The 24,982-nt window shown below is 38.7% G+C and overlaps 1 protein-coding gene across 13 annotated transcripts in view; it reads left to right on the forward strand.

The window, feature by feature from the left end:
- LOC128689171 (protein AF-10) overlaps positions 1 to 24,982 on the forward strand; it is a 236,773-nt gene that overhangs the window by 99,434 nt on the left and 112,357 nt on the right. For 10 of the 13 annotated variants that reach the window (XR_011392290.1, XR_011392291.1, XR_011392293.1 and 7 more), the window contains exons 6-7: positions 8,193 to 8,366; positions 8,616 to 8,669. Coding sequence is in view for 7 of the 13 variants with exons in the window: in XM_070087402.1 (XP_069943503.1) it covers positions 8,193 to 8,366; positions 8,616 to 8,669 (228 nt within the window). In the remaining 6 variants the exon portion in view is untranslated. The remainder of the gene's footprint in view (positions 1 to 8,192; positions 8,367 to 8,615; positions 8,670 to 24,982) is intronic. The other 3 variants (XR_011392295.1, XM_070087404.1, XM_070087405.1) reach the window with 1 other exon arrangement.

Raw genomic sequence — 24,982 nt, forward strand, 5'->3', positions numbered from 1 at the left:
AAGGTGCCTCTGTGCATGGTGCCTTGTTTCAAGGAGTTCCACAAGCTCCAGCAGTTCTAAAACCATGTCCAGTGATTGTAAATATGTAAATATATGATAGAACATTAGTATTATACAGTGGACCCCCGGTTAACGATATTTTTTCACTCCAGAAGTATGTTCAGGTGCCAGTACTGACCGAATTTGTTCCCATAAGGAATATTGTGAAGTAGATTAGTCCATTTCAGACCCCCAAACATACACGTACAAACGCACTTACATAAATACACTTACATAATTGGTCGCATTCGGAGGTGATCGTTATGCGGGGGTCCACTGTACAAGATTTGTGCATGTTTATTGTAATAAACAACAGTGGTAAACAATAATATGATAATAACTTTAGTGCAGTTATTGTGTTTAATACAGTGAGTTTATATATATATACATTATATACAGTTTTGGTCTCTCAGGCCCCAAATGTTAGTAGGAATAGAAAAAAATTGGAAAAGAAAAGAAAAAACTATAAAAACCGCAAAATAATGTAATGCGCGTATGTGGAATTCGTCGATGTTGCCGCCACCACATCATTTTTGACAAACTTCTTGGCACTGTATTTCGGTAAGCACTGATCATATTTTTTTTTTTGGTCTTCCTTCACAAAAATATGCTCTTTAATTCTGTAAGAAAAAATAATTTTTTTTTTTTTTTTTTTTCAAAATTTCTTGGACACTGGAGCACCACTTCAGATTTTGGCCTTGGACCCTGAGGGGGTTAAGTATTGAGTATTTAGTCTAGGGTGAGTAAGTGGCTTTTGAGAAGAGTCTTGAATTGATTTCCAGACTGGGTTACTTTAATAGTTTCCTGTAATGAATTCCAAATTTTGGGGCCCTTTATGTGCATAGAGTTTTTACACTGTGATATGGACACTGGGTACATCAAGAAGAGATCTGTGTCTTGTGTTGTGGTCGTGTGTCCTGTTAAGGTTGGTGAGGAGGGTTTATGTTTGCGTGTATTGTTCTATGTATGTAGTAGGCACATGAATAAGTATGGATGTTCTTTATGGTGAGCAGATTTAGACTTTTGAATATTGGTGGAGTATGCTGTCGGGAGTGGGAATTTGTTATCATTCTGACTGCAGCCTGTTGCTTTATTATTACTGGTTTTAGGTATGTAATTTAATGATGTTGATCCCCATGCACAAATTCCATATGTGAGATAAGGGTAGATGAGTGAATGATACAGTGTAAGGAGTGCTGATTGTGGAATGTAGTACTGTATCTTTGATAGTATGCCTACTGTCTTTGAGATTTTTTTGGAAATTTGTTGTATATGTGTCTGGAATTTGATGTTACTGTTAAGGTGGATTCCTAGGAATTTTCTCTCTGTGAGTCTTGTGATGGGTGATCCATTTAGCATTATGTTAAGTGGAACATTTGCAGCTCTGGTTCCAAACTGAATAAAGTAGGTTTTGTCAGTATTTAGGATAAGTTTATTAGTCATCGTCCAGGTAGATATTTTCTGCAATTCGGCATTGACAGTGTTGGCGAGTATGACTGGGTTTGGGTGAGAGAAGACGTATGTAGTGTCATCTGCAAATAATATGGGCTGGAGTAGCTGTGATGCATTCGGTAAGGCTTGGCAGGGTGACTTCCAGGACTTTGAACTCTGCTTGGAGAAAATTGTGGCCAGAATATTTCCTCGACAAGGATTTTGAAGGGTTTGAGGCTGACCCTTGACGACCCTATGCCTGTTGTTGAATTTGTTGTGTCTTTGGGGAAGTCTATGGGGTTGGAGGTGAGTGGCGAGGATGTGGAAGAGTCAGTGGAGGACCACAGGGAAGAGCTAACCACTGAAGAGCTGCAAGACTTTCAACTGGAACAGCAACAGACAGCGGCTGAGGAAGTTGCTTCAGAGGAGGAGGAGGAAGAGAGAGGGAAGAAGGTGCCTTCTTCAGTGTTATTAAGGACATCTGTGCAAAGTGGAATGAGGTGCAAACTTTTGTTGAAAAATATCACCCTGACAAAGCTGATACAAGCCGTATCTGCAACATGTTCAGTGACAATAACTTGTCCCATTTTAGGCAAATCTTCAAGAAACGCCAGAAACAGAGCTTTCTGGATAGATTTTTTGTGCGACAGGGATCCAGTGCCAATAAAAGACAAAGAAGGGAAGTAACCTCAGAGAGGACTTTGATACTTGAAGTCCTTATGGAGGGGGATTCCCCTTCCAAACAATAACCTCAACTCTTTCTCCCCTCCTCGCCTTCTTCAATACGCCAACAAGAGCCTTTAATAAAGATATGTAATGTTCATTTATCATTAAAATTAGTGCTTTATCTTTATTTCTCATTGTTTTCTGTTTGTAAAACTATAGCTCTTCTTTAAATAATGAATAATTTGGGGAATATTTTTGGGTGTCTGGAACGGATTAATTGGATTTACAATATTTCTTATGGGAAATATTACTTTGGTTTTTGTACGTTTCGGATTTAGAATGACCTGGAATGGATAAGTATGAAAATCAGGGTTTCACTGTACAAGGGTTCCTTGGTATACATATGTCCTTAATCCGTCCCAGGATGTTGGATGTATACCAAATGAATTTTCCCATAAGAAATATAGGCAAAACAATTAATCCGTTCCCATGAAAAAAACATCCTATTGTTATTGGCATATTATACATTGATGGGGTTGTATAAAATAATTTAAACACTGCTTAATACTAAAATATGTAATTTAAACTGTTTAATACTAAAATACATACATAAGAATTAGATGAAATAAATGCAAATTTAACCTCGCTTTACTTTGCTGAAAAGAGTCGAGTGCCTACTAGGATGGTGCTGAGAGGGTAGGAGGAGGAAATGTTATTGTTTGGAAGGAGAGTTCCCTTCTCTTTTCTGTTTCTTTTTCCTATTTGGACCTGGTTGAAGCTCACCTGGTTTGACTTTTGCTAAAAGTCTGTCCAAAGAACTTTGCTTTTGCCTTCTCCTCAGTATGTTTCGGAAAGGTGACATTGTCTGGTCATTCCAGACAGTGCTATTACAGCTTGTTTGGCCTTTTTTGGGGTGGTACTTCTCTGCAAAGTTTTTGACGTCCATCCATTTGGCAAAGATTTCCTTGATGAATGAAGTAGGGACTTCCTCTATCTCCTCTTCCAAGCCTGAAGAGTGCATCCATCTTAGTCTTATGCTCCTCCTCAAGTTCCTGCAGCTCCTCAGTGGTCAGCTCTTCCCTGTGCCCCTCCACTAACTCTTCCACATCACCATCACTCACATCCAGACCTATGGACCTGCCCAGAGAGAAAATATCCTCCACTATAGACACAGCCTCAAAGTTCATTGTTCTGTGTGAAACTTCATGCCAAGTTTTGTCAATGAGAGTTATACAGTGGAAGAGAGTAAAGTGATCTTTCCAAAACACACTCAGGGTTAACTGTGTCAGGTCACTTCAAGGCACCTCTGGAATAGTGCTTTAGTGTAGAGTTTCTTGAAATTACTGATGACCTGCTGATCCATGGACTGAGCGAGAGGAGTCGTGTTAGGGGGGAGAAATTTTGCAGTGATGAAGTAGACTCCGGCAGCACATAGTCCTGCAAGCTTGGAGGGTGAGCTGGAGCATTGTCCATTATGAGGAGGGCCTGCAGAGGCAGGTTTTTCTCTAAGTAACTTTTTACACTTGGCCCAAACACAACATCAAACCATTTTCTGAAATATTGTCTTGTTACTCAAGCCTTGCTGTTTATCCTCCACATCACAGGTAACTGAGTTTTCTGCACATTGTGTTTTTTAAAGGCCCCCCTGGGTTTTCGGAGTGGTAGATCAGTTGAGGCTTCAGTTTGCAATCCCCACTTGCATTGGCACAGAACAAGAGAGTTAACCAATTCTTCATTGGCTTGTGTCCTGGTAATGCCTTCTCTTGTGTAATATAGGTCCTGTTAGGCATTTTCTTCCAAAACAGTCCTGTTTTGTCACAATTAAAAACTTGTTGAGGAACAAAACCCTCAACCTCCACAAATTCCCCAAACTCTGTAACAAAGTCATTGGTGGCATCTTTATCAGCACTTGCTCCCTCTTCATGCCTCACAATGCTGTGAATGCCAGTCCTCTTCTTAAAATTATCAAATTAGCCATGGCTGGCTTTAAACACTTTCTTGGCTCGTTCCCACCTTGTTTTACAAAAGATCAGCATGCATCAGTTTTACCTTTTCGCAAATCATTGCCTCTGATACGCTATTGCTGGCACACAATTTTTCTGTTATCTAGATCAAAAGCAATTTTTCAACATGCTCTAATGTCCCTGATCTTTGTTTGGTAATTGGTTTTACCCCTTTCGAAATGTTAGCCGATTTATTAACATCTTTGTTTTTCACAATCGTAGATACCATTGTTCTCAGCATACAGTATGCAGCAGCCAAGTCCTGGAAACACATGCCACCTTCATACTTTTCAGTAATCTCGTTTTTCACCTCCATGGTGATCCTAAACATTTTCTTTGTTACTTGGCTCTTCTCATTAACTTTCTTAGAACTCATGGTTAATGAATTTACTAAAAATTTATACAAAAAAAAAAAAACTCAAAATCATGTGAAAATTCAGAGTTACAGCGTGGGTTGTTCACTGAATGGTAGCAATGGGCGTACTGACGCTAGTGGCCAGTCATGACTTTGTCTTGAGAGAGAGGTAAACATGGGTAGAGCTCGGTGTCATAACTCATTTTGACCCATACAAGTTCTAGCACGTGAGTCATATTCCTAACAAAGGTCGTATACCAAGCAAAAATTTTTGCGTCCAAACAGGACGTATACCAAGTTGGACTTATTCCAACGCGGACGTATACTGAGGTACCATTGTAGCTTGAAATTGGACCAAGTATCAAAGAAAGAGTCATTTTTTGATGATGTTTTCCGGGGACAGGTAAGGCCCTCTGTATACTCCCCAGACTGTTTTGTGGGTTTTTATTAAGTCAATTTAATTAATGGGATGCAGCAAAGCATGACAAATCAAGAGTGGTGCACTTAGGAGTCTGTGGAGACAAAGAACTTTGTCCTTGGAGGCAAAGAGGGGAATGTATGAGAGTATAGTTTTACCAACGCTCTTATATGGGTGTGAAGCGTGGGTGATGAATGTTGCAGCGAGGAGAAGGCTGGAGGCAGTGGAGATGTCATGTCTGAGGGCAATGTGTGGTGTGAATATAATGCAGAGAATTCGTAGTTTGGAAGTTAGGAGGAGGTGCGGGATTACCAAAACTGTTGTCCAGAGGGCTGAGGAAGGGTTGTTGAGGTGGTTCGGACATGTAGAGAGAATGGAGCGAAACAGAATGACTTCAAGAGTGTATCAGTCTGTAGTGGAAGGAAGGCGGGGTAGGGGTCGGCCTAGGAAGGGTTGGAGGGAGGGGGTAAAGGAGGTTTTGTGTGCGAGGGGCTTGGACTTCCAGCAGGCATGCGTGAGCGTGTTTGATAGGAGTGAATGGAGACAAATGGTTTTTAATACTTGACGTGCTGTTGGAGTGTGAGCAAAGTAACATTTATGAAGGGATTCAGGGAAACCGGCAGGCCGGACTTGAGTCCTGGAGATGGGAAGTACAGTGCCTGCACTCTGAAGGAGGGGTGTTAATGTTGCAGTTTAAAAACTGTAGTGTAAAGCACCCTTCTGGCAAGACAGTGATGGAGTGAATGATGGTGAAAGTTTTTCTTTTTCGGGCCACCCTGCCTTGGTGGGAATCGGCCGGTGTGATAATAAAAAAAAAAATATTTGTAGGGGAAGGAAGGCGGGGTAGGGGTCATCCTCGAAAAGGTTGGAAGGAAGGGGTAAGGGAGGTTTTGTGGGCGAGGGGCTTGGACTTCCAGCAGGCATGCATGAGCATGTTCGATAGTGAATGGAGACGAATGGTATTTGGGTCCTGACGATCTGTTGGAGTGTGAGCAGGGTAATATTTAGTGAAGGGATTCAGGGAAACCGATTATTTTTATATAGCCGGACTTGAGTCCTGGAAATGGGAAGTACAGTGCCTGCACTCTAAAGGAGGGGTTTCGGGATATTAGCAGTTTGGAGGGATATGTTGTGTATCTTTATTCGTATATGCTTCTAAACTGTCGTGTTCTGAGCACCTCTGCAAAAAACAGTGATTATGTGTGAGTGAGGTGAAAGTGTTGAATGATGATGAAAGTATTTTCTTTTTGGGGATTTTCTTTCTTTTTGGGTCACCCTGCCTCAGTGGGAGACGGCCGACTTGTTGAAAAAAAAAAAAATTACCATCTGAGAAATATGGTTAATCTTTGAGTTTTTGTATGATGAGTTCAAAATGGAAGTCAAGTGTAATATAGGAAAGGTCTGAGGATGGGATTAATGAAAGAGGAAATGCAGTTTTAGTGCCTAGAATGTCTACAGTGTTTATTTTGGACTCGTTTTTTAAATCAGAATAAAAAAAAATTAAATTTGGCCAAATTACTAACTTTTGTGCCCTTTTTAGAATAATTTGAATTGAATGGACAGTTTCTTGTGCTCGGTTGATAGGTATGAATGAAATAGCTAAGAATTTGATCACTGCAAAATTTGTACCTGTGTAATTCCGTTAGTTTTCCCTCAAATTTCATATTTTTGGTGGTGTTACCTTCACAAAAAGATACTCTTCATTTCAGAACAATTTTTTTTAAACTGCTTGTAGTACTATGAACACTTATAATTACTGGGCTTCCAACAATGAAGGGGTTAATCAAGCCAAAATTGACTTTAAATACATCTTTATTCTCACTTATATTTGGTTGTCCTAAGTCATTGTGAGAGCCAGGTAGAGGAATTGCAGTTAGGTAGTAGACTGACACTTCATCGATGTCCAAGTTTGCGAGCCACAGAATTGAATTGTTTTTTGGGGCACTGTTTTGCACTAAGGCTCTCTGTTGCTTCCCTGATTTTTTTTTTAGCTGTGTCAGGTGACATTTTTCGTGAACTTAAATGTAACACAAAATACACTTTTTTGGGGTTTGTGAAAGATGGCTTCACATATGCTCTTTTAAATCAGCCTGAGTGGGTTATGAGATGCTGCTTGATCCGAGTTTAATGGTAATGAGTGTGTGTATTGGCTTGACTCTTAATTGCACTAAGACACTCATGCAATCAGGCTGTGCTCTGGCTGACAGTGTACTGTTTAAATATTTATGTATGTAATAAGGAATAACCTTTGCACAGTAGCAGCAACTAATTATTGGTCAGTCATTGCCAAATATTGCCATTGTGGTGCTGGCTACCTTTTCATTACTCATTGCTGGAATACAGATTTTTACTAGGTTAAGGACTGTCAAACAGGAGACAGTACAGTAGATCAAAACTAGAGATTTGTTAGGTTCATCATAATTCTATTTCACCCTCTTTCTTTGGGATTAGTGACTGGTACTCTTTTGTAGAATCAGACAGTGCATTTTTTGCTTAATAATGTTGACAGGTTAAACATTAAGGGAGGGAGGGGCCTTTGCTTTGAATACAAGTACAGTGGAACCCCGCCTTACGATCAGCTCCCAATGCGACCGATTATGTAAGTGTATTTTTGCAAGTGCTTTTGTACGTGTATTTTTGGGGGTCTGAAACAGACTAATCTAATTCACAACATTCCTTATGGTAACAAATTCGTTCGGTAACAGCACCTGAACAGACTTTTGGAATGAAATAATATCATAAGGCGGGGGTCCACTGTATTGTACAGTACATTTCGTAAGTATTTAAAGAAGGTGCAGGTCGGCCATCACTAGTCCGGCATCATTGAGACCTGTAGTGTGCTGGATTAGTGCGTTTGAAGGATTCCAGAGTGGTTAGGTTAGAATACACTTAATTTAACCTATCAATAGAGAGACTGCTACATCTTCCTCATTTTCATCACTGCTTTCTCTTCCACTGGCTTGCTGCTGTGGATTTACAACCATCTGCACAATTTGAAAATTATGCCAGCTGAAATTAGTGCCAGATTGCTGATGGAACCAGATAACTAATTGCCAAATTAGTGATGGACGACTTGTACTCTAAGAATAGTTGTACTGCATATTTATTTCCAGTTTATCATTACAAGATAGTGTCATTTGATAAAATATCTGAGACAGTGTTAAGGTGTACTTTACAAAGAAAAAAGTGAATTACAAGTGATTTTATGAATACTGGTTGCTTCAAATTTTGAAGACCTTAGTTCAACCCTGATTGTTAATATGCACTACTTCATACCTAGGTCTGGCAGTCAGGAGCGAGGACGGAGATCTAAGCGTGGTATTGGTAAGCGAGGACGGCCTGGAGGTGTAAGGGATGCTGGTGGGCGTGACTCAGGAGCATCCTCTCCTGATTCATTTACCAGTGAGTCTGCACCTGCGCCAAAAAGAGGGAGGAAGAAATTAGATACTAAAGAGTGAGTTTAACTGTGTTTGGATTTTTAATTAACAGTAGTTTTAACCCTATACTATTAAATATTTAGTGATGCTTATATGCAACTTGTGATATAGTAAAAATATACATATATTTCATTCATTTGGTGTATTATCATCAACCATCATTGATAAACATCATCATTGATAAATATCACTGATAAACATCATTGGTCATCATCAACTATCCATCATCATCATCATCATCAACTCTACATATTTCCCATTTTCAGGGGGTGTGGAGGCACCCGCCAGGAAAGGAAGGAAAAGTACTATGTGAAAAGCTGGTAAAAGATACAGTATTTTAGTGTTTTTTCATTAATAATATGCTGTACATCATTTATATCCACAACTTCAACAGGTGGCATAATATTGTGAATTATGCAAGTACATACAGTCAGCCTTCCAAATTCATGGTTTCCTTAAGTCCCTAATGTTGATCACCACTCATTTTGACTGAAGGGTCTTCTGTTAATAGTTTTAATTTTTTTTTTTTGTTTGCCTCATGTTTTAGTTTGTTCCCTAAATTGAAAATCAACCATGGGATTTTACTGAAAATGTGGTAGTTGAATATCCTGTGCCTGAATTTCTCTGTTTTGGATTTTCTTTTTCTTTTTATAAATGTGAATATATAGGAAGAGATGGCATCTTAGAAACAAAATGAACCCAGACCTAAAGCGGAATTATTTATATGTATATAACTACAATATATATGGTGGTATGTATTTGTGGAAACCTCTAGAAAATTAATTCACCCAAATTCGGAGGGCTGACTGTACTCTTAATTTTATGTATACCGTAAACATGCCTGTGCAGTATATACAGCGCAATATAGTGATGTCTGTTTTATTTGGATTGCTTATTGCTCAGTAGTGTCTGAATTTAAAAAAAAAAATACAAAATAATAGTCATTGGAATTTATAAGAATTCTTGTTAAAATTTCAGAATTTAAATTTCAGAAAATGTTCTGAATGCAACATTTCAGAAAACATTCTTTGCTTTCCCATGAAATTTTTTAATTATATTTTCCTAATTAGAAATTTGAAATTGTCCAAATTTCAGAGATTATTCTAAATTAAAACAACATTCTAAATTAAAAAAAATATTTGCAGTGTTTAGGAGAATTGTGCATAATGAAAATTCCTGTGTGTAATTACTGGTTTTTCCGTGTGAGTTTGTGAGGAAAATGGAGGCTCTTGTTTTTGCTTCTACCTCAAAATTTTCAGTTATATAACATAATGTAACTGCCCAGTGTACTTCGGAATATCATTGGATTTTACTTATTGTTGTCATTGTTCCATTCATTCAGCTTTGATTTTTATTGCTAATGGTAAAGTAATGGTTTAAATTTGTTGTGGCTCACTTGGGATTTTAATGTACAGGAGGGGCCTCGCTTATACAGTACTTTAGGTTTTCAGGCTACTGTTGTATATATAGTGAAACATTTCCTTTTTTTTTTTTCACTTTCAAATGCATATGAAAGTATGATAACATGTTTACACTATCATATATTAATTGAGCAATAGAGCTAGGTTTTAAAAATGAATATGAGGTCCAACACAAAAAAAAAAGAGAATAACTTGATAGCTCAGGAACCAAGAGTGGGAGGGGAGAGAGAGATGATTATAGAACATGTTCTAACCTGTCACAGCAAGACAAGGCTCAACTTGATTGCTTCACTCAGTACGAGTGAATGCGCTTTCAGATATAGATGTTTTCTTTCCCTTGGTCAGAAAATGTTGTGCAAAGGTGAACAGCGAATTAACATCAAGTTTCTTGTGAAACTGAAGAAATCCAAAATGGAAACTTTTCAGTTATTGACTGAGGCTTACAGTGAAGAGTGCATGTCTTGTGCATACATTTTTGAATGGCACAAATGATTTTCTGATGGCAGAGAAAGCATGAAGGATGATGATCGCCCAGGCCGTCCACGCACAGCAGTTACCAATGACAACATTGAAAAAAGGCTAGATGTGATTCGAGAAGACAGAAGGTTGGGTGTTCGAGCAATAGCTGCGAAGTTCGTTTGGACAGGGAGTGTTCAATGAATTCTAATGGAAGAATTGAACATGAGAAAGGTTTGTGCAGAAATGGTTCCAAAAATGTTGTCAGATGAACAAAAAGAATGTTGCAAGGAATTGTGTCTGGACAGCAGTTTTTAGGTAATAAAAACATCACTGTGTTTGAGCACTCTCCCAGTTTGCCAGACCTGGCTCCCTGTGACATCTGTCTTTTCCCGAAGATCAAGTCAGTGCTCAAAGGAACCCCATTTTTTTTTTTGGTAGAAGATGTGAAATAAAAAACGACAGCCTTTCAGAAAATGATCTGCAGAATTGCTGTGAACATTGGTAGCATTGTATACAGCTGATAGTCAAATCAAAAGGGAATTATTTTGAAGGTGATCAGTTGATTTTCTCAATTTGTTAAATGTAAAAAGAGTTATAGGCACAGCCTCGTTTTTTTGTGTTGAACCTTGTTTACAGTACATCTGTTACCTATTTACCTTAACAGTATTTTCGTACTTAGCTTATAGTGAATGGTGAATATATTTATTGTAGGAAGCCTGAATACACGAAGAATGAGTATAATTGAAAACTGCTGTATTAGTGAAACACTGTAAAGCGAAGCACTGTAAAGCAGGGCCTTCCTGTACTACCATGCCCCCATATTCCTGTTGCATTACTGGTAATGGCTTAGTCTTCTTTGAGCTTCTGTTTGGCTTATCTATTGACTTTTACTTACTACTTTGTATCACTTAGTTCCATCTGTACAACCCCTCTTTTTTGCTTTTAACCCTATTACAGTCTCCTACGTAGATCTACATTATTGATGCCAGTGTTACTCATGTAGATCTACACTTTAAACACTGCCCTCAAATATTTTGTGTGTGGTACATTTTGGCCTAGATATGAGAGAATGGGTCTCTGCAGTGAGTGTGCACAGTGTAAAAAATCCTGCCCTCACCCAGTAGATGATGGGAAGAGCTAACATCTGGCCTTGTGTTTTGTTTAAATTAGCAAGTTTGAGCGATTTTCTTGGGGGGGGGGGGGTTATTGTTTTATTGGCTGTTTCTTGGTATCAGTTGATAGAATGGAAGACATATGATACAGAGATAATTTTAGACAGTTTCAAGACTGGTAGTACAGTAGCTTGAAATAGGGCTTAATGTAACAAAAATATTCGTTTGGGGCTATTTTTGAGGAAAGGTAAGGTGCCCTACTCCCTACCTGGGTTTTTACTAGGTATGCTTCAATTATTGGGATGCCCTAAACCATAACCAATCTTGGTTATTTTTATTATACACAAAATGGTAAAAATTTGAATTTTGTCTGTTGATGAATTTGAAATGGAGAGCAAATGTAATATAGAAGAGGCCTTGGACATGATTAATGAACAGAGCATAGGTTGCTTTAGTGGATGGAATGTATACAGTGTTTATTTTGTAATCTGTTTTATTAAATTTGAATCTTTTGAATTTTTGGTAAATTTGGCAGAATTACTGAATTCTGTTCACTTTACACGATAGTTCTGATAGTTGAATAAACACCTCTTTGTACTCACTCGATATAATAGAAGGCATACTAGAGAAATATGTAGGAATTGGGTTGAATTGAGGAATGGAATTGGCTTAAAATAAAACTTAGTGGACAAAATTGCTAATGCATAAATTGCACTCAAACTGCCAACTTTGTTCCTTCAGAATCTCATTGAGTTTTCCATCAGATTTCATATTTATGGTGTCACTACTTTCAGAAAAAGGCTTTCTACCATTTCAGAAGGAATTTTTTTCTTTTAATCATGAAACTGCCATCACTTAATTTTAGGAGAAGGTGTGGAGTTAATAAAAGTATTAGTCAGAGGGCTGAAGTGGGGTTGTTGAGGTGGTTTGGTCGTTTAGAGAGAATGGATCAAAGTAGAATGACTTGGAGAGCGTATGAATCTGTAGGGGAAGGAAGGGGGGTAGGGGTAGTCCTCGAATAGGTAGGAGGGAGGAGGTAAAGGGCGAGGGGGCTTGGATTTCCAGTAAGTGTGCGTGAGCGTGTTAGATAGGAGTGAATGGAGACGAATGGTTTTTGGGACATGACGAGCTGTTGGAGTGTGAGCAGGGTAATATTTAATAAAGGGATTCAGGATAACCGGTTATTTTTATATAGCCGGACTTGAATACTGGAAATGGGAAGTACAATGCCTGCACTTTAAAGGAAGGGTTTGGGATATTGGCAGTTTAGAGGGATATGATATATATATTTATATATGCTTCTAAACTGTTGTATCTGGGCACCTCAGCAAAGACAGTGTTTATGTATGAGTGAGGTGAAAGTGTTGAATGATGATGAAAGTATTTTCTTTTTGGGGATTTTCTTTCCTTTTTGGGTCACCCTGCCTTGGTGGGAGACGGCCGACTTGTTGAAAAAAAAAAAAACAGTGAAAGTATTATAATTTTTACCTGTTTTTTAATTCAACATTTTTAATAGCTGGCAGATTGTTTCCTTTTGTCTAACACAATTTGCCTCTTACTCTATCCTCATTTTTTTACCTGTCTTTCTAGTTTATTAGTTCATTTATTTTTCTGTCTTGGTTTATTTCCATTTTTAAGTTGTCTTACTGGTGCCTAGTTGCATTTAAAAGCTTAGAATTTTTTTCATATTGATATTTGCCTTTGTATTCTAAATAATTGTCTGTTGCAATGCTTAACAGATTTACAGACTATTCAGAATTTCCTTTTTCTGTTGCCTCTGGTGCTGTTGTATATGAATCAGAGGGAGTGAATGTAGTTGATTGCTTCTTGTCTTGTATAATAGTTGTCCACAAAGTTGGGATTTGGGTGAGGGCTTGAGAACACTGTGAATAACAATAAGACTGAGGAAATTTTTTTCGATGTTGGAGGAAATGTTGAGATGATGAATCAACCCAGTTGTGATCGAGGGTCAAGGTGAATGGCTTCATAATTCTTTAACCTGTTGAGAAGTAGATGGGATGGGGGATAGACTATATAGTGCATACATTAGGAGAGATCAAACTTATACCACATGCAGTTGTACAGCAACTGGGGTCAAGAAGTACGAGATGCACCTTAGTGCTGAATGTTTCTTTGCTGCATGCCTTGCAGGGTTCAGCACATGGTTGTTCAGTCATTGAAAGATTTAGATTTCACCCCATGGATATTGTCTTCATCTGGTGGTCAGTCTTCCATTCATTCTCACATAAGCTAATGGTGGAGAGAAATGGTATAAAATACTGGCTCTTGTTCTTCTTTATTTCTTCTTTGGTCCATGGGGAAGTGGAAAAGAATCTTTCTTCCGTAAGCCATGCATATCGTATGAGGCGACTAAAATGCCGGGAGCAATGGGCTAGTAACCACTTCTCCTGTAGACATTTACTAAAGAAGAGAAGAAGAAAAACTTTATAAAACTGGGATGCTTGAATGTGCGTGGATGTAATGCGGATGACAAGAAACAGATGATTGCTGATGTTATGAATGAAAAGAAGTTGGATGTCCTGGCCCTAAGTGAAACAAAGCTGAAGGGGATAGGGGAGTTTCGGTGGGGGGAAATAAATGGAATTAAATCTGGAGTATCTGAGAGAGTTAGAGCAAAGGAAGGGGTAGCAGTAATGTTGAAGGATCAGTTATGGAAGGAGAAAAGAGAATATGAATGTGTAAATTCAAGAATTATGTGGATTAAAGTAAAGGTTGGATGCGAAAAGTGGGTCATAATAAGCGTGTATGCACCTGGAGAAGAGAGGAATGTAGAGAAGAGAGAGAGATTTTGGGAGATGTTAAGTGAATGTATAGGAGCCTTTGAACCAAGTGAGAGAGTAATTGTGGTAGGGGACCTGAATGCTAAAGTAGGAGAAACTTTTAGAGAGGGTGTGGTAGGTAAGTTTGGGGTGCCAGGTGTAAATGAAAATGGGAGCCCTTTGATTGAACTTTGTATAGAAAGGGGTTTAGTTATAGGTAATACATATTTTAAGAAAAAGAGGATAAATAAGTATACAAGATATGATGTAGGGTGAAATGACAGTAGTTTGTTGGATTATGTATTGGTAGATAAAAGACTGTTGAGTAGACTTCAGGATGTACATGTTTATAGAGGGGCCACAGATATATCAGATCACTTTCTAGTTGTAGCTACACTGACAGTAAAAGGCAGATGGGATACAAGGAGAATAAAAGCATCAGGGAAGAGAGAGGTGAAGGTTTATAAATTAAAAGAGGAGGCAGTTAGGGTAAGATATAAACAGCTATTGGAGGATAGATGGGCTAATGAGAGCATAGGAAATGGGGTCGAAGAGGTATGGGGTAGGTTTAAAAATGTAGTGTTAGAGTGTTCAGCAGAAGTTTGTGGTTACAGGAAAGTGGGTGCTGGAGGGAAGAGGAGTGATTGGTGGAATGATGATGTAAAGAGAGTAGTAAGGGAGAAAAAGTTAGCATATGAGAAGTTTTTACAAAGTAGAAGTGATGCAAGGAGGGAAGAGTATATGGAGAAAAAGAGAGAGCTTAAGAGAGTGGTGAAGCAATGTAAAATGAGAGCAAATGAGAGAGTGAGTGAGATGTTATCAACAAATTTTGTTGAAAATAAGAAAAAGTTTTGGAGTGAGATTAACAAGTTAAGGAAGCCTAGAGATCAAATGGATTTTTCAGTTAAAAATAGGAGAGGAGAGTTATTAAATGGAGAATTAGAGGTATTGGGAAGATGGGGGGAATATTTTGAGGAATTGTTAAATGTTGATGAAGATAGGGAAGCTGTGATTTCGTGTATATGGCAAGGGAATAACATCTTGTAGGAGTGAGGAAGAGCCAGTTGTGAGTGTGGGGGAAGTTCGTGAGGCAGTAGGTAAAATGAAAGGGGGTAAGGCAGCCGGGATTGATGGGATAAAGATAGAAATGTTAAAAGCAGGTGGGGATATAGTTTTGGAGTGGTTGGTGCAATTATTTAATAAATGTATGGAAGAGGGTAAGGTACCTAGGGATTGGCAGAGAGCATGCATAGTTCCTTTGTATAAAGGCAAAGGGGACAAAAGAGAGTGCAAAAATTATAGGGGGATAAGTTTGCTGAGTCCTAGGTAGTAGGTTGGTAGACAGCAACCGCCCAGGGAGGTACTACTGTCCTGCCAAGTGAATGTAAAACGAAAGCCTGTAATTGTTTTACATGATGGTAGGATTGCTGGTGTCCATTTTTTGTCTCATGAACATGCAAGGTTTCAGGTATGTCTTGCTACTTCTACTTACACTTAGGTCACACTACACATACATGTACAAGCATGTATATATACACACACCCCTCTGGGTTTTCTTCTATTTTCTTACTAGTTCTTGTTCTTGTTTATTTCCTCTTATCTCCATGGGGAAGTGGGACAGAATTCTTCCTCTGTAAGCTATGCGTGTTGTAAGAGGCGACTAAAGTGCCAGGAGCAAGGGGCTAGTAACCCCTTCTCCTGTATAAATTACTAAATTTAAAAAGAGAAACTTTTGTTTTTCTTTTTGGGCCACCCTGCCTTGGTGGGATATGGCCGGTTTGTTGAAAAAAAAAAAAAAGTTTGCTGAGTGTACCTGGTAAAATGTATGGTAGAGTTATTATTGAAAGAATTAAGAGTAAGTCGGAGAATAGGATAGCAGATGAACAAGGAGGCTTTAGGAAAGGTAAGGGATGTGTGGACCAGGTGTTTACAGTGAAACATATAAGTGAACAGTATTTAGATAAGGCTAAAGAGGTCTTTGTGGCATTTATGGATTTGGAAAAGGCGTACGACAGGGTGGATAGGGGGGGGCAATGTGGCAGATGTTGCATGTGTATGGTGTAGGAGGTAGGTTACTGAAAGCAGTGAAGAGTTTTTACGAGGATAGTGAGGCTCAAGTTAGAGTATATAGGAAAGAGGGAAATTATTTCCCAGTAAAAGTAGGCCTTAGACAAGGATGTGTGATGTCACCATGGTTGTTTAATATATTTATAGATGGGGTTGTAAGAGAAGTAAATGCGAGGGTCTTGGCAAGAGGCGTGGAGTTAAAAGATAAAGAATCACACATAAAGTGGGAGTTGTCACAGTTGCTCTTTGCTGATGACACTGTGCTCTTGGGAGATTCTGAAGAGAAGCTGCAGAGGTTGGTGGATTAATTTGGTAGGGTGTGCAAAAGAAGAAAATTAAAAGTGAATACAGGAAAGAGTAAGGTAATGAGGATAAAAAGATTAGATGATGAAAGATTGGATATCAGATTGGAGGGAGAGAGTATGGAGGAGGTGAATGCATTCAGATATTTGGGAGTGGACGTGTCAGCGGATGGGTCTATGAAAGATGTGGTGAATCATAGAATTGATGAGGGGAAAAGGGTGAGTGGTGCACTTAGGAGTCTGTGGAGACAAAGAACTTTGTCCTTGTAGGCAAAGAGGGGAATGTATGAGAGTATAGTTTCACCAACGCTCTTATATGGGTGTGAAGCATGGGTGATGAATGTTGCAGCGAGGAGAAGGCTGGAGGCAGTGGAGATGTCATGTCTGAGGGCAGTGTGTGGTGTGAATATAATGCAGAGAATTCGTAGTTTGGAAGTTAGGAGGAGGTACGGGATTACCAAAACTGTTGTCCAGAGGGCTGAGGAAGGGTTGTTGAGGTGGTTCGGACATGTAGAGAGAATGGAGCGATACAGAATGACTTCAAGAGTGTATCAGTCTGTAGTGGAAGGAAGGCGGGGTAGGGGTCGGCCTAGGAAAGGTTGGAGGGAGGGGGTAAAGGAGGTTTTGTGTGCGAGGGGCTTGGACTTCCAGCAGGCGTGCGTGAGCGTGTTTGATTGGAGTGAATGGAGACAAATGGTTTTTAATACTTGACGTGCTGTTGGAGTGTGAGCAAAGTAACATTTATGAAGGGGTTCAGGGAAACCGGCAGGCTGGACTTGAGTCCTGGAGATGGGAAGTACAGTGCCTGCACTCTGAAGGAGGGGTGTTAATGTTGCAGTTTAAAAACTGTCGGGTAAAGCACCCTTCTGGCAAGACAGTGATGGAGTGAGTGATGGTGAAAGTTTTTCTTTTTCGGGCCACCCTGCCTTGGTGGGAATAGGCCAGTGTGATAATAATAAAAAAATAAAAAAATGGATAACATCATTCTTTATTGACATTGTTTTGCCCATACAATGGACTTTATCAGGTAACAAATAGATATACCTGGGAAGACAGAATTTGCATGTATATAGTGAGCTAGTGACGTGAAGAATCAGTTGAAGTGTGTTGAAACTAATACTGGGTAGATTGATAACAGGTTGGACAAAGTAGTAAAAGTCTAAGGACTTCAAACGATCTCATTAACTGGGGTTCTTGACTGAATTTATACATGCAGTGAAACTTCTTTGTATATTCTCCCAAACTGTCATTTTGTCTGCCTTGAAAGGGGTAATTAGTGTACAGCAGAAGTCCAGCCTAGAGAGGATCATCATTGGTTTGGCATCCCTTGTTTTGAAGGTTCTCATTATCCATCCTATTATTTTCCTAGAAGATGTGATAATGACATTGTTGTGATCTTTGAAAGTGAGATCCTCAAACATTATCACTCCCAAGTCTTTCATATTAGTTTTCTACTTTTTTGGGTGGTTAGAATTTGTTTTATACATTGATCTAGCTTTTATTTCCTAAAGTTTTCCATAGCAAAGTAATTGAAATTTGTCATTATTGGACTTGATAATGTGTTCTGTGGCTCTTTGAAGACTTAATGTATATCTGCTTGGAGATTTGCAGTGTCCTCATTGGACACTTATCACTGACTTATCAGAGGCGCACAGATGCGACAGTTCAGGTGTCCCTCCAAACAGCAGAACCCCGAAACCCCTTCTTTAAGAGTGCAGGCACTGTACTTCCCACCTCCAGGACTTGAATCCTGCTAACTGGTTTCCCTGAATCCCTTCACACAATATTACCTTGCTCACACTCCAACAGCTTGTCAGGTCCCATAAACCATTTGTCTCCACTCCCATCTAGCACTCTCACATATGCCTGCTCTGTGTTCAAGCCCCTTATACACAATAACCTCCGGTATCCCCTCCTCCCATCCTTTCTTAGGATGGCCCCTACCCCTCCTTCCCTCAACTACAAATTTATACCCTCCTCAAGTCATCCTATTTTGCTCTATCCTCTCTAAGTGACCAAACCACCTCCGCAACCCCTCTTCAGTCCCCTCAGTAATACTTTCAGTAACTCTGCACATAATTATACAAATGTGTGCCTTTAATCTTTTTTCTGTCCAGACCCCCAAAATTAATATTGTTCTCAGCGTCCACCTTAAAAAATCTGAAATGGTAGAGAATCTTTTTCTGACGATAATGACACCAAAAGTTTGAAATTTGTTGGAAAACTTAAGGAATTACGCAGGCACGAAATCAGCTGTCTCAGTGCACTTCACGTATCAGTGATTTCATTCACTTTGTGTCTTATTTTAAGCCAGTTCCATTACTCAGTTCAACCAAATTCTTAGCTATTTTGCTAGGATGCCTTCTGTTCTGTCAATTGAACACAGAGAAGACACCCATTTTACACAAAATTAAAAAAATACCAATTTAAAAATAAAATCCAAAATAAAAAATGTAGACATTCCTGGCACTAAAACATTTCCTCAGTTTATTAATCGTGTCCTCAGGCCTTTTATGTGCATAGCGTTCTTGCATAGTGAGAGTCCTACTCAAGGGATGTTGAAAAATGTGTTATGCCTTGTATTGTGACTGTGCATTCTGTTGTAACTGTCGAGGAGTAGTTTTAGGGGAGGGTTTACAGTGGAGTTTAAAGTTCTGTATGTGTAGTAGGCACAACAATAAGAGTGTATGTCTTGTATATTTAGCAAGATGAGTCTTTTGAAAAGTGGAGGGGTGTGCTGTCTAGCACAGGAGCTGGTTATCACCGACGCAGCAGCTTTTTGTTGGATTATTAAGGGTCTAAGGTGGTTGGCAGTGGTTGAGCCTCAGGCACAGATACCATAGGTGAAGTAAAGATATATTAGAGAGTGGTACAGGGTAAGGAGAGTCATTTGTGGTACATAGTAGTGTATCTTGGAAAGGATTCCTACTGATTTGGAAATTTTCTTGGCTATTTGAGGGATATGGGACTGAAATTTAAGATTACAGTCAAGGAGAAAGCCTAGAAGTTTGCCCTCCGTGTGTCTTGATATAGGGGAACCATTTAACAGTATGTTGAGTTGAATATTGGAGGCTATTTTGCCAAACAGCATGAAGTATGTTTTGTCTATGTTGAGAGTGAGTTTGTTGGTCATCATCCAAGCATATATCTTTAATAGTTCATTGTTTACAGTGTTTTCAAGCACAGCTGGGTCTGAATGGGAGTAGACATATGTAGTATCATCTGCGAATAGAACTGGTGTAAAGAGTTGGGATGCATTGGGGAGATCATTGATGTAGATGAGAAAGAGGAGTGGGCCTAGGACAGTACCTTGAGGTACTCCTACAGCTACAGGTTGGATAGCGGAGTTGACTCCGTTTGCATGTACATACTGGTGTCTGTCATTAAGATAGGATTTTAGGTAGTCAAGAGAATGTCCTCTTATGCCATATTGATTCAGTTTGAGGTGCAAGAGATTGTGATCAACTGTGTCAAATGCTTTTCTTAGGTCGATAAAGAGCCCCAGGGGATATTCATTTTTATCGAGAGCTGTGTATATTAGGTCAAGCATTTGTATAATAGCATCAATCGTGCTATTTTTTGGTCTAAATCCAAACTGGCATGGGCTAAGTATGTTGTTGGATGTAAGGTAGGAGTAAAGTCACTTGTGTATTATTTTTTCCTAGGTAGTAGGTTGGTAAACAGCAACCGCCCAGGGAGGTACTCTCGTCCTTCCAAGTGGGTGTACAACGAAAACCTGTAATTGTTTTACATGATGGTAGGATTGCTGGTGTCTTTTGTCTCTCATAAACATGCAAGATTGCTGCTTCTACTTGCACTTAGGTCACACTACACATACATGTTCAAGCATATATATACACACCCCTCTGGGTATTCTTCTATTTTCTTTCTAGTTCTTGTTCTTGTTTATTTCCTCTTATCTCCATGGGGAAGTGGAACAGAATTCTTCCTCCGTAAGCCATGCGTGTTGTAAGAGGCGACTAAAATGCCACCCTGCCTTGGTGGGATATGGCCGGTGTGTTGAAAGAAAGAAAGAAAGTATTATTTTTTTCAAATATCTTGGAGAGTAAGGGCAAGTTTGATATGGGTCTGTAATTGTTCAAATCTGTTGGATCTCCACCTTTGTGGATCAGGGTGACCCTTGCTGTCTTGAGTATGGATGGGAAGATTGAGGATGCTATTGATTTGTTAAACATTGTTGCAATAATGGGCGACAGTTCTGATGCAGCTTTTTTATATATGAATGGCGGCAAAAATCAAATATTTCCGCTACTTTGAGCTCAATTTCAAACTATTTTTGGTCAAAAAACTAATCAAAATTATGTCTATTTCAGTAGTATTTCTTCCAATCCATCAAATAAAACCTTAAACACCATCTGAGAAAAAACCTCAAGAGTTGCTACTTTAAAACCTACACTAGGTCATAGTTTTGCTTTTTCCATCATTCACTGCATGGGGCAGGATTTTTTTTAAACTGATCACACTCGCCACACAGACCCATTCTCTCATATCTAGGCCAAATTTACCACTCACAGCTTATCTAATTGAGCTGAGCTCCCGGCGTAGAACTACGAGAGGGACCCTTGCCTCAATGACACAGTTGCCCGTGATGACAAGTGAAACGGTTAATAAGGTTGTTCTGATGGTTGAATAGGCAGTGTCTTGTTATCTTGGAAAAACATACTAATGAAATAGCTGGGAATTGAGTCTGAGTACTGGAATTGGCCTAAAATAGATCTCAAAGGGGCAAAATCGGTCGCATAAATTTCTCCTGAATCTCCCAATTCGTTCCTTCATATTTCCGTAAGTGTTATTGGTAGTATGTTAAGTTTTGCATTTTTAGTGTCATTACTTTTAATCAGAAATTATCCACAATTTTAGAAGATAAAATTATTTTTATTTTTTAAAAATATTGCGACACAGAAAGGACTTTCAGTTTGGTATGTCAACAGTGGAAGGGCTAACCTTCAACTGTCATTACCCCTAAAATTGAAAGTCCCTTCTGTCTCCACATTTTTGAAAAAAAAAAAAATAGATATAAAGAGAATTTTGAGAAAGTAATGACACATAAATTCCAAAAAAACAAAAAACAAAAAACAAAAAAAAAAGTCCATTACATATGAAGATACAGATGTGAAGTTGAAGGTCTCGAAATATGACAACAGCAAGTGCTGCAATGTTTGCACTTCTCTTTTTAACTTTTTACCCTCTATATTTTTTGCTGTTTTCAGTTATAAACACTAGGATTTGGTATTATGGACACAATTTGCTTGACTATTTAAATTTTGTTGCAAAATTTCACAAAACAATTTACTCTATAAACACAATAAACTGATATTTCTGTCATTTTTTATTTTACTTTTTAACATACGTACACTGTGGAATCACTGTAGATGCTATTAGGATTCTTGCAGTGTGTGGAACTCCTCAACAGTCATACACATTAGTCTCAGACCACTAGCACTCCACATCTGAATTTCTATTCTCACTGTTAGTGATCTTAAGTGTTATCAGTAAATGGTTAATTATGGTAGGAGTAAAGGATTTGCATCTGAAAGTCATGATTAACAATGGCTAGGAGGTTAGCTGTCCCCACCATACCCAGCGTGGGGCTGGAATGTTTGTATACTACACACCCAGTGTGCAGACTCCTCTTATGTCTAGGCTTAAATTTACTCCTTGCAGTAAATTTGAAGATTTGTGAATTGTGTGTATCAGTGCATCATCGACCCTGATCACTTGGACATACCAGGTTTTAACAGACATCACAGTAGTTAACACAAATGCCATTCATGACCAGTCATCTTTTCATGGTGGTGGGATTAAATCCTCTTTAGATACCATGATCTGCACTGGCTTGGGCTTTCTATACCAATGAATCCATGGGTACTGAGAAAGTGCAAGAGCTGCCGTTGTGTGTTTACCATGCATGGCAGACCTTCCCGAAAGGAAGTTCATTGTTACCAGTCACGAGTCAGTGATTGTCTTTGTCTGTATAGACTATTGACAAGGGTCAAGTAGGCTTTCACTCCCCAATTAGCTCTTTCACTGTGTCTTGCATGTTATTGATGCGAGTGTCGCTAACATATATTTACGTTTTGATCTCAGCTCCCTCATATAAGCTATGAGTGGTAAATTTTGGCCTGTTCATTAGAGAATGGGTTTGTGCGATGAGTGTGCACAGCATAAAAAAATCCTGCCCTGCATGGTGCTTGATGGGGAAAACAAATCTCTGACCCTGTGTTTATTTTATGGTACACAAATTATGTATTGTACCTTTTTTTCCTTATTTAAGGTTTTATTGGCTGTTTCTTGGTATTTAATAGGATGAAAGATACTACTGAAACAGAAATGATTATGGTTGGTTTCAGGACTGAAAGTAGTTTGAAATCAGGCTCAAAGTAGCAGAATTATTTTATTTTTGAAGATTTTTCTGAGGACTGTTAGAACCTCACTCCCCCCCAGGTTTGTTTAATGGAATTTCACTAGGTTTGAGTCAATTATTGGGATGCCCTTAACTGTGACCAATCATTCCTGGTTTTATCTTATTATCTGAGAAATAGTGTAAAACTGTGTGATAATGGATTCCAAATGGAGGATTAGTGTAATGTAGGAGAGGTCTCAGGACATAAGCACACATGAGAAGTGTTGCTTTAGAGGCCAGAATGCCTGCAGTGTTTATTTTGGACTCCATTTTTCAATTGGTATTATATTTTAATTGTATAAAATTGGCCAAATTACTGACTTTTGTGCAATTTTTAGGGTAGTTCTGATAGTGAATGGGTGGTTTCTCATGCTCAGTCGATAGAATGGAAGGCATACTAGCAGAATAGCTAAGAATTTAGTCAATTGAGCAGTAGACTTTCCTTAAAAAAGGAATCACATTCATAAATTTCACCCAGACCACCAACTTTTTGCCTGCATAATTGTGTAGGTTTTTCTCTACCATTTCAGAATATTTATTTAAATTACTGACATTGTCAGCACTTTTAATTTGGGGGGATGGGGGTCCCAACAGTGATGGGATTTAACCCGTAAACGGTCCAAGCAGATCTACGTTCACATGTGTAGTGCTCCAAAAGTAGATCTACGTTTTTTTACATATTTTCAAATATAACAAAAAAAAAAGTAGATCAAAGTTTTTTTACACGTTTTCAAATGTACAAAAAAAAAAAAAAAACTTTTTTTTACATACTTTCAAATGTTGAAAAAACGTATATATACGTTTGGACCGTTTACGGATTCTTGATCCAAGGACTTAGTTATCTTATCTTTGTATCAAACCTGATTGACCCCCCACTCCCCAGGCATTGTACTGTATGACCCTTATGGGCTTAGCACTTCCATAAATTTAATATGAATTAATAACATGAGTCTTAGTACACTGAATTGGCAAGATTTTGCCTCGTTTTTTTTTTTGGGTGCTGATTGGTGAGCTCATCTTAGCTCTTTTGTTTAGTTATAGTGGTATTTAAAACTGAAGAGTAGTTGACATAGCTTCCCTCTCTGTAATTATTCTTCATACCTGGGGTATTTTGGTCATCCACACTTGAAATCCTGTGTGCAGCATCTGATATCTTGTCACATTTGAATTACCTAGAATGCCTGTTGTTACATTCCATGGCCTTCGTGTGTACAACTTCAAGAATTATCACAGATGGTACTGAAACAAATAACTGTACTTGTTCCTCTCTTCATTATGTCCTTTCAGTCCATGCTAGCATTTTATCAGTAGAATTGTTGCATACTTGCTTCTTACTTCTGTCATCCATGTTCACTTCATCAGAATGCTATAAGTTATCTAGACCTCTGATTCCTCATATCCCTTTGTGCTTTGCATACAGTGCTTGCTGTGATGTCTTTATCAGACACTAGAAGGTAATGCTTTGCTGAGTGTGTGAGATAGTTGTTGAACTACACTAGCTAATAATTATTTATTTATTTTTTTTTAACTGAAATTCAGTTTTCAGTCATGAGTTCATTGTCAGTGAAAAGAGGATGGTCAGAACTTGTGATTGTAGTTCGATTTTAAGCATGTTGTTGCATTAACTCCGGTCAAGTGGGTAACAGTGCTGCCAATGACCTCACAAGAATTGAGTCAGTCTAAGGTGATGTTGGAAAAGGGTAACTGCTTATAAGAGGTTGGAGTGTCCTGAATTAACCCTTTCGGGGTTTCGGCCGTACTAGTACGGCTGACGCACCAGGGTTTTTGACGTACTAGTACGCATAAATTCTAGCACCCTCAAATCTAGCAAGAGAAAGCTGATAGGCCTACATATGAAAGAATGGGTCAGTGTGCGCAGTATAAAAAAAATCCTGCAGCACACAGTGAGTAATGAGAAAAAAAAACTTTGACCGTGTTTTTGGTTTAAAACAGAGACTTTGCACTGTATTTTCGTATGGTATTTATTGTTGTATTCTAGTTTTCCTGGTCTCATTGTATAGAATGGAAGACATATTACAGAAATTGAGATGATTTTGACTGGTTTTAC

The sequence above is a fragment of the Cherax quadricarinatus genome, chromosome 21 (assembly GCF_038502225.1).
Source record: "Cherax quadricarinatus isolate ZL_2023a chromosome 21, ASM3850222v1, whole genome shotgun sequence".
Taxonomy (NCBI): domain Eukaryota; kingdom Metazoa; phylum Arthropoda; class Malacostraca; order Decapoda; family Parastacidae; genus Cherax; species Cherax quadricarinatus.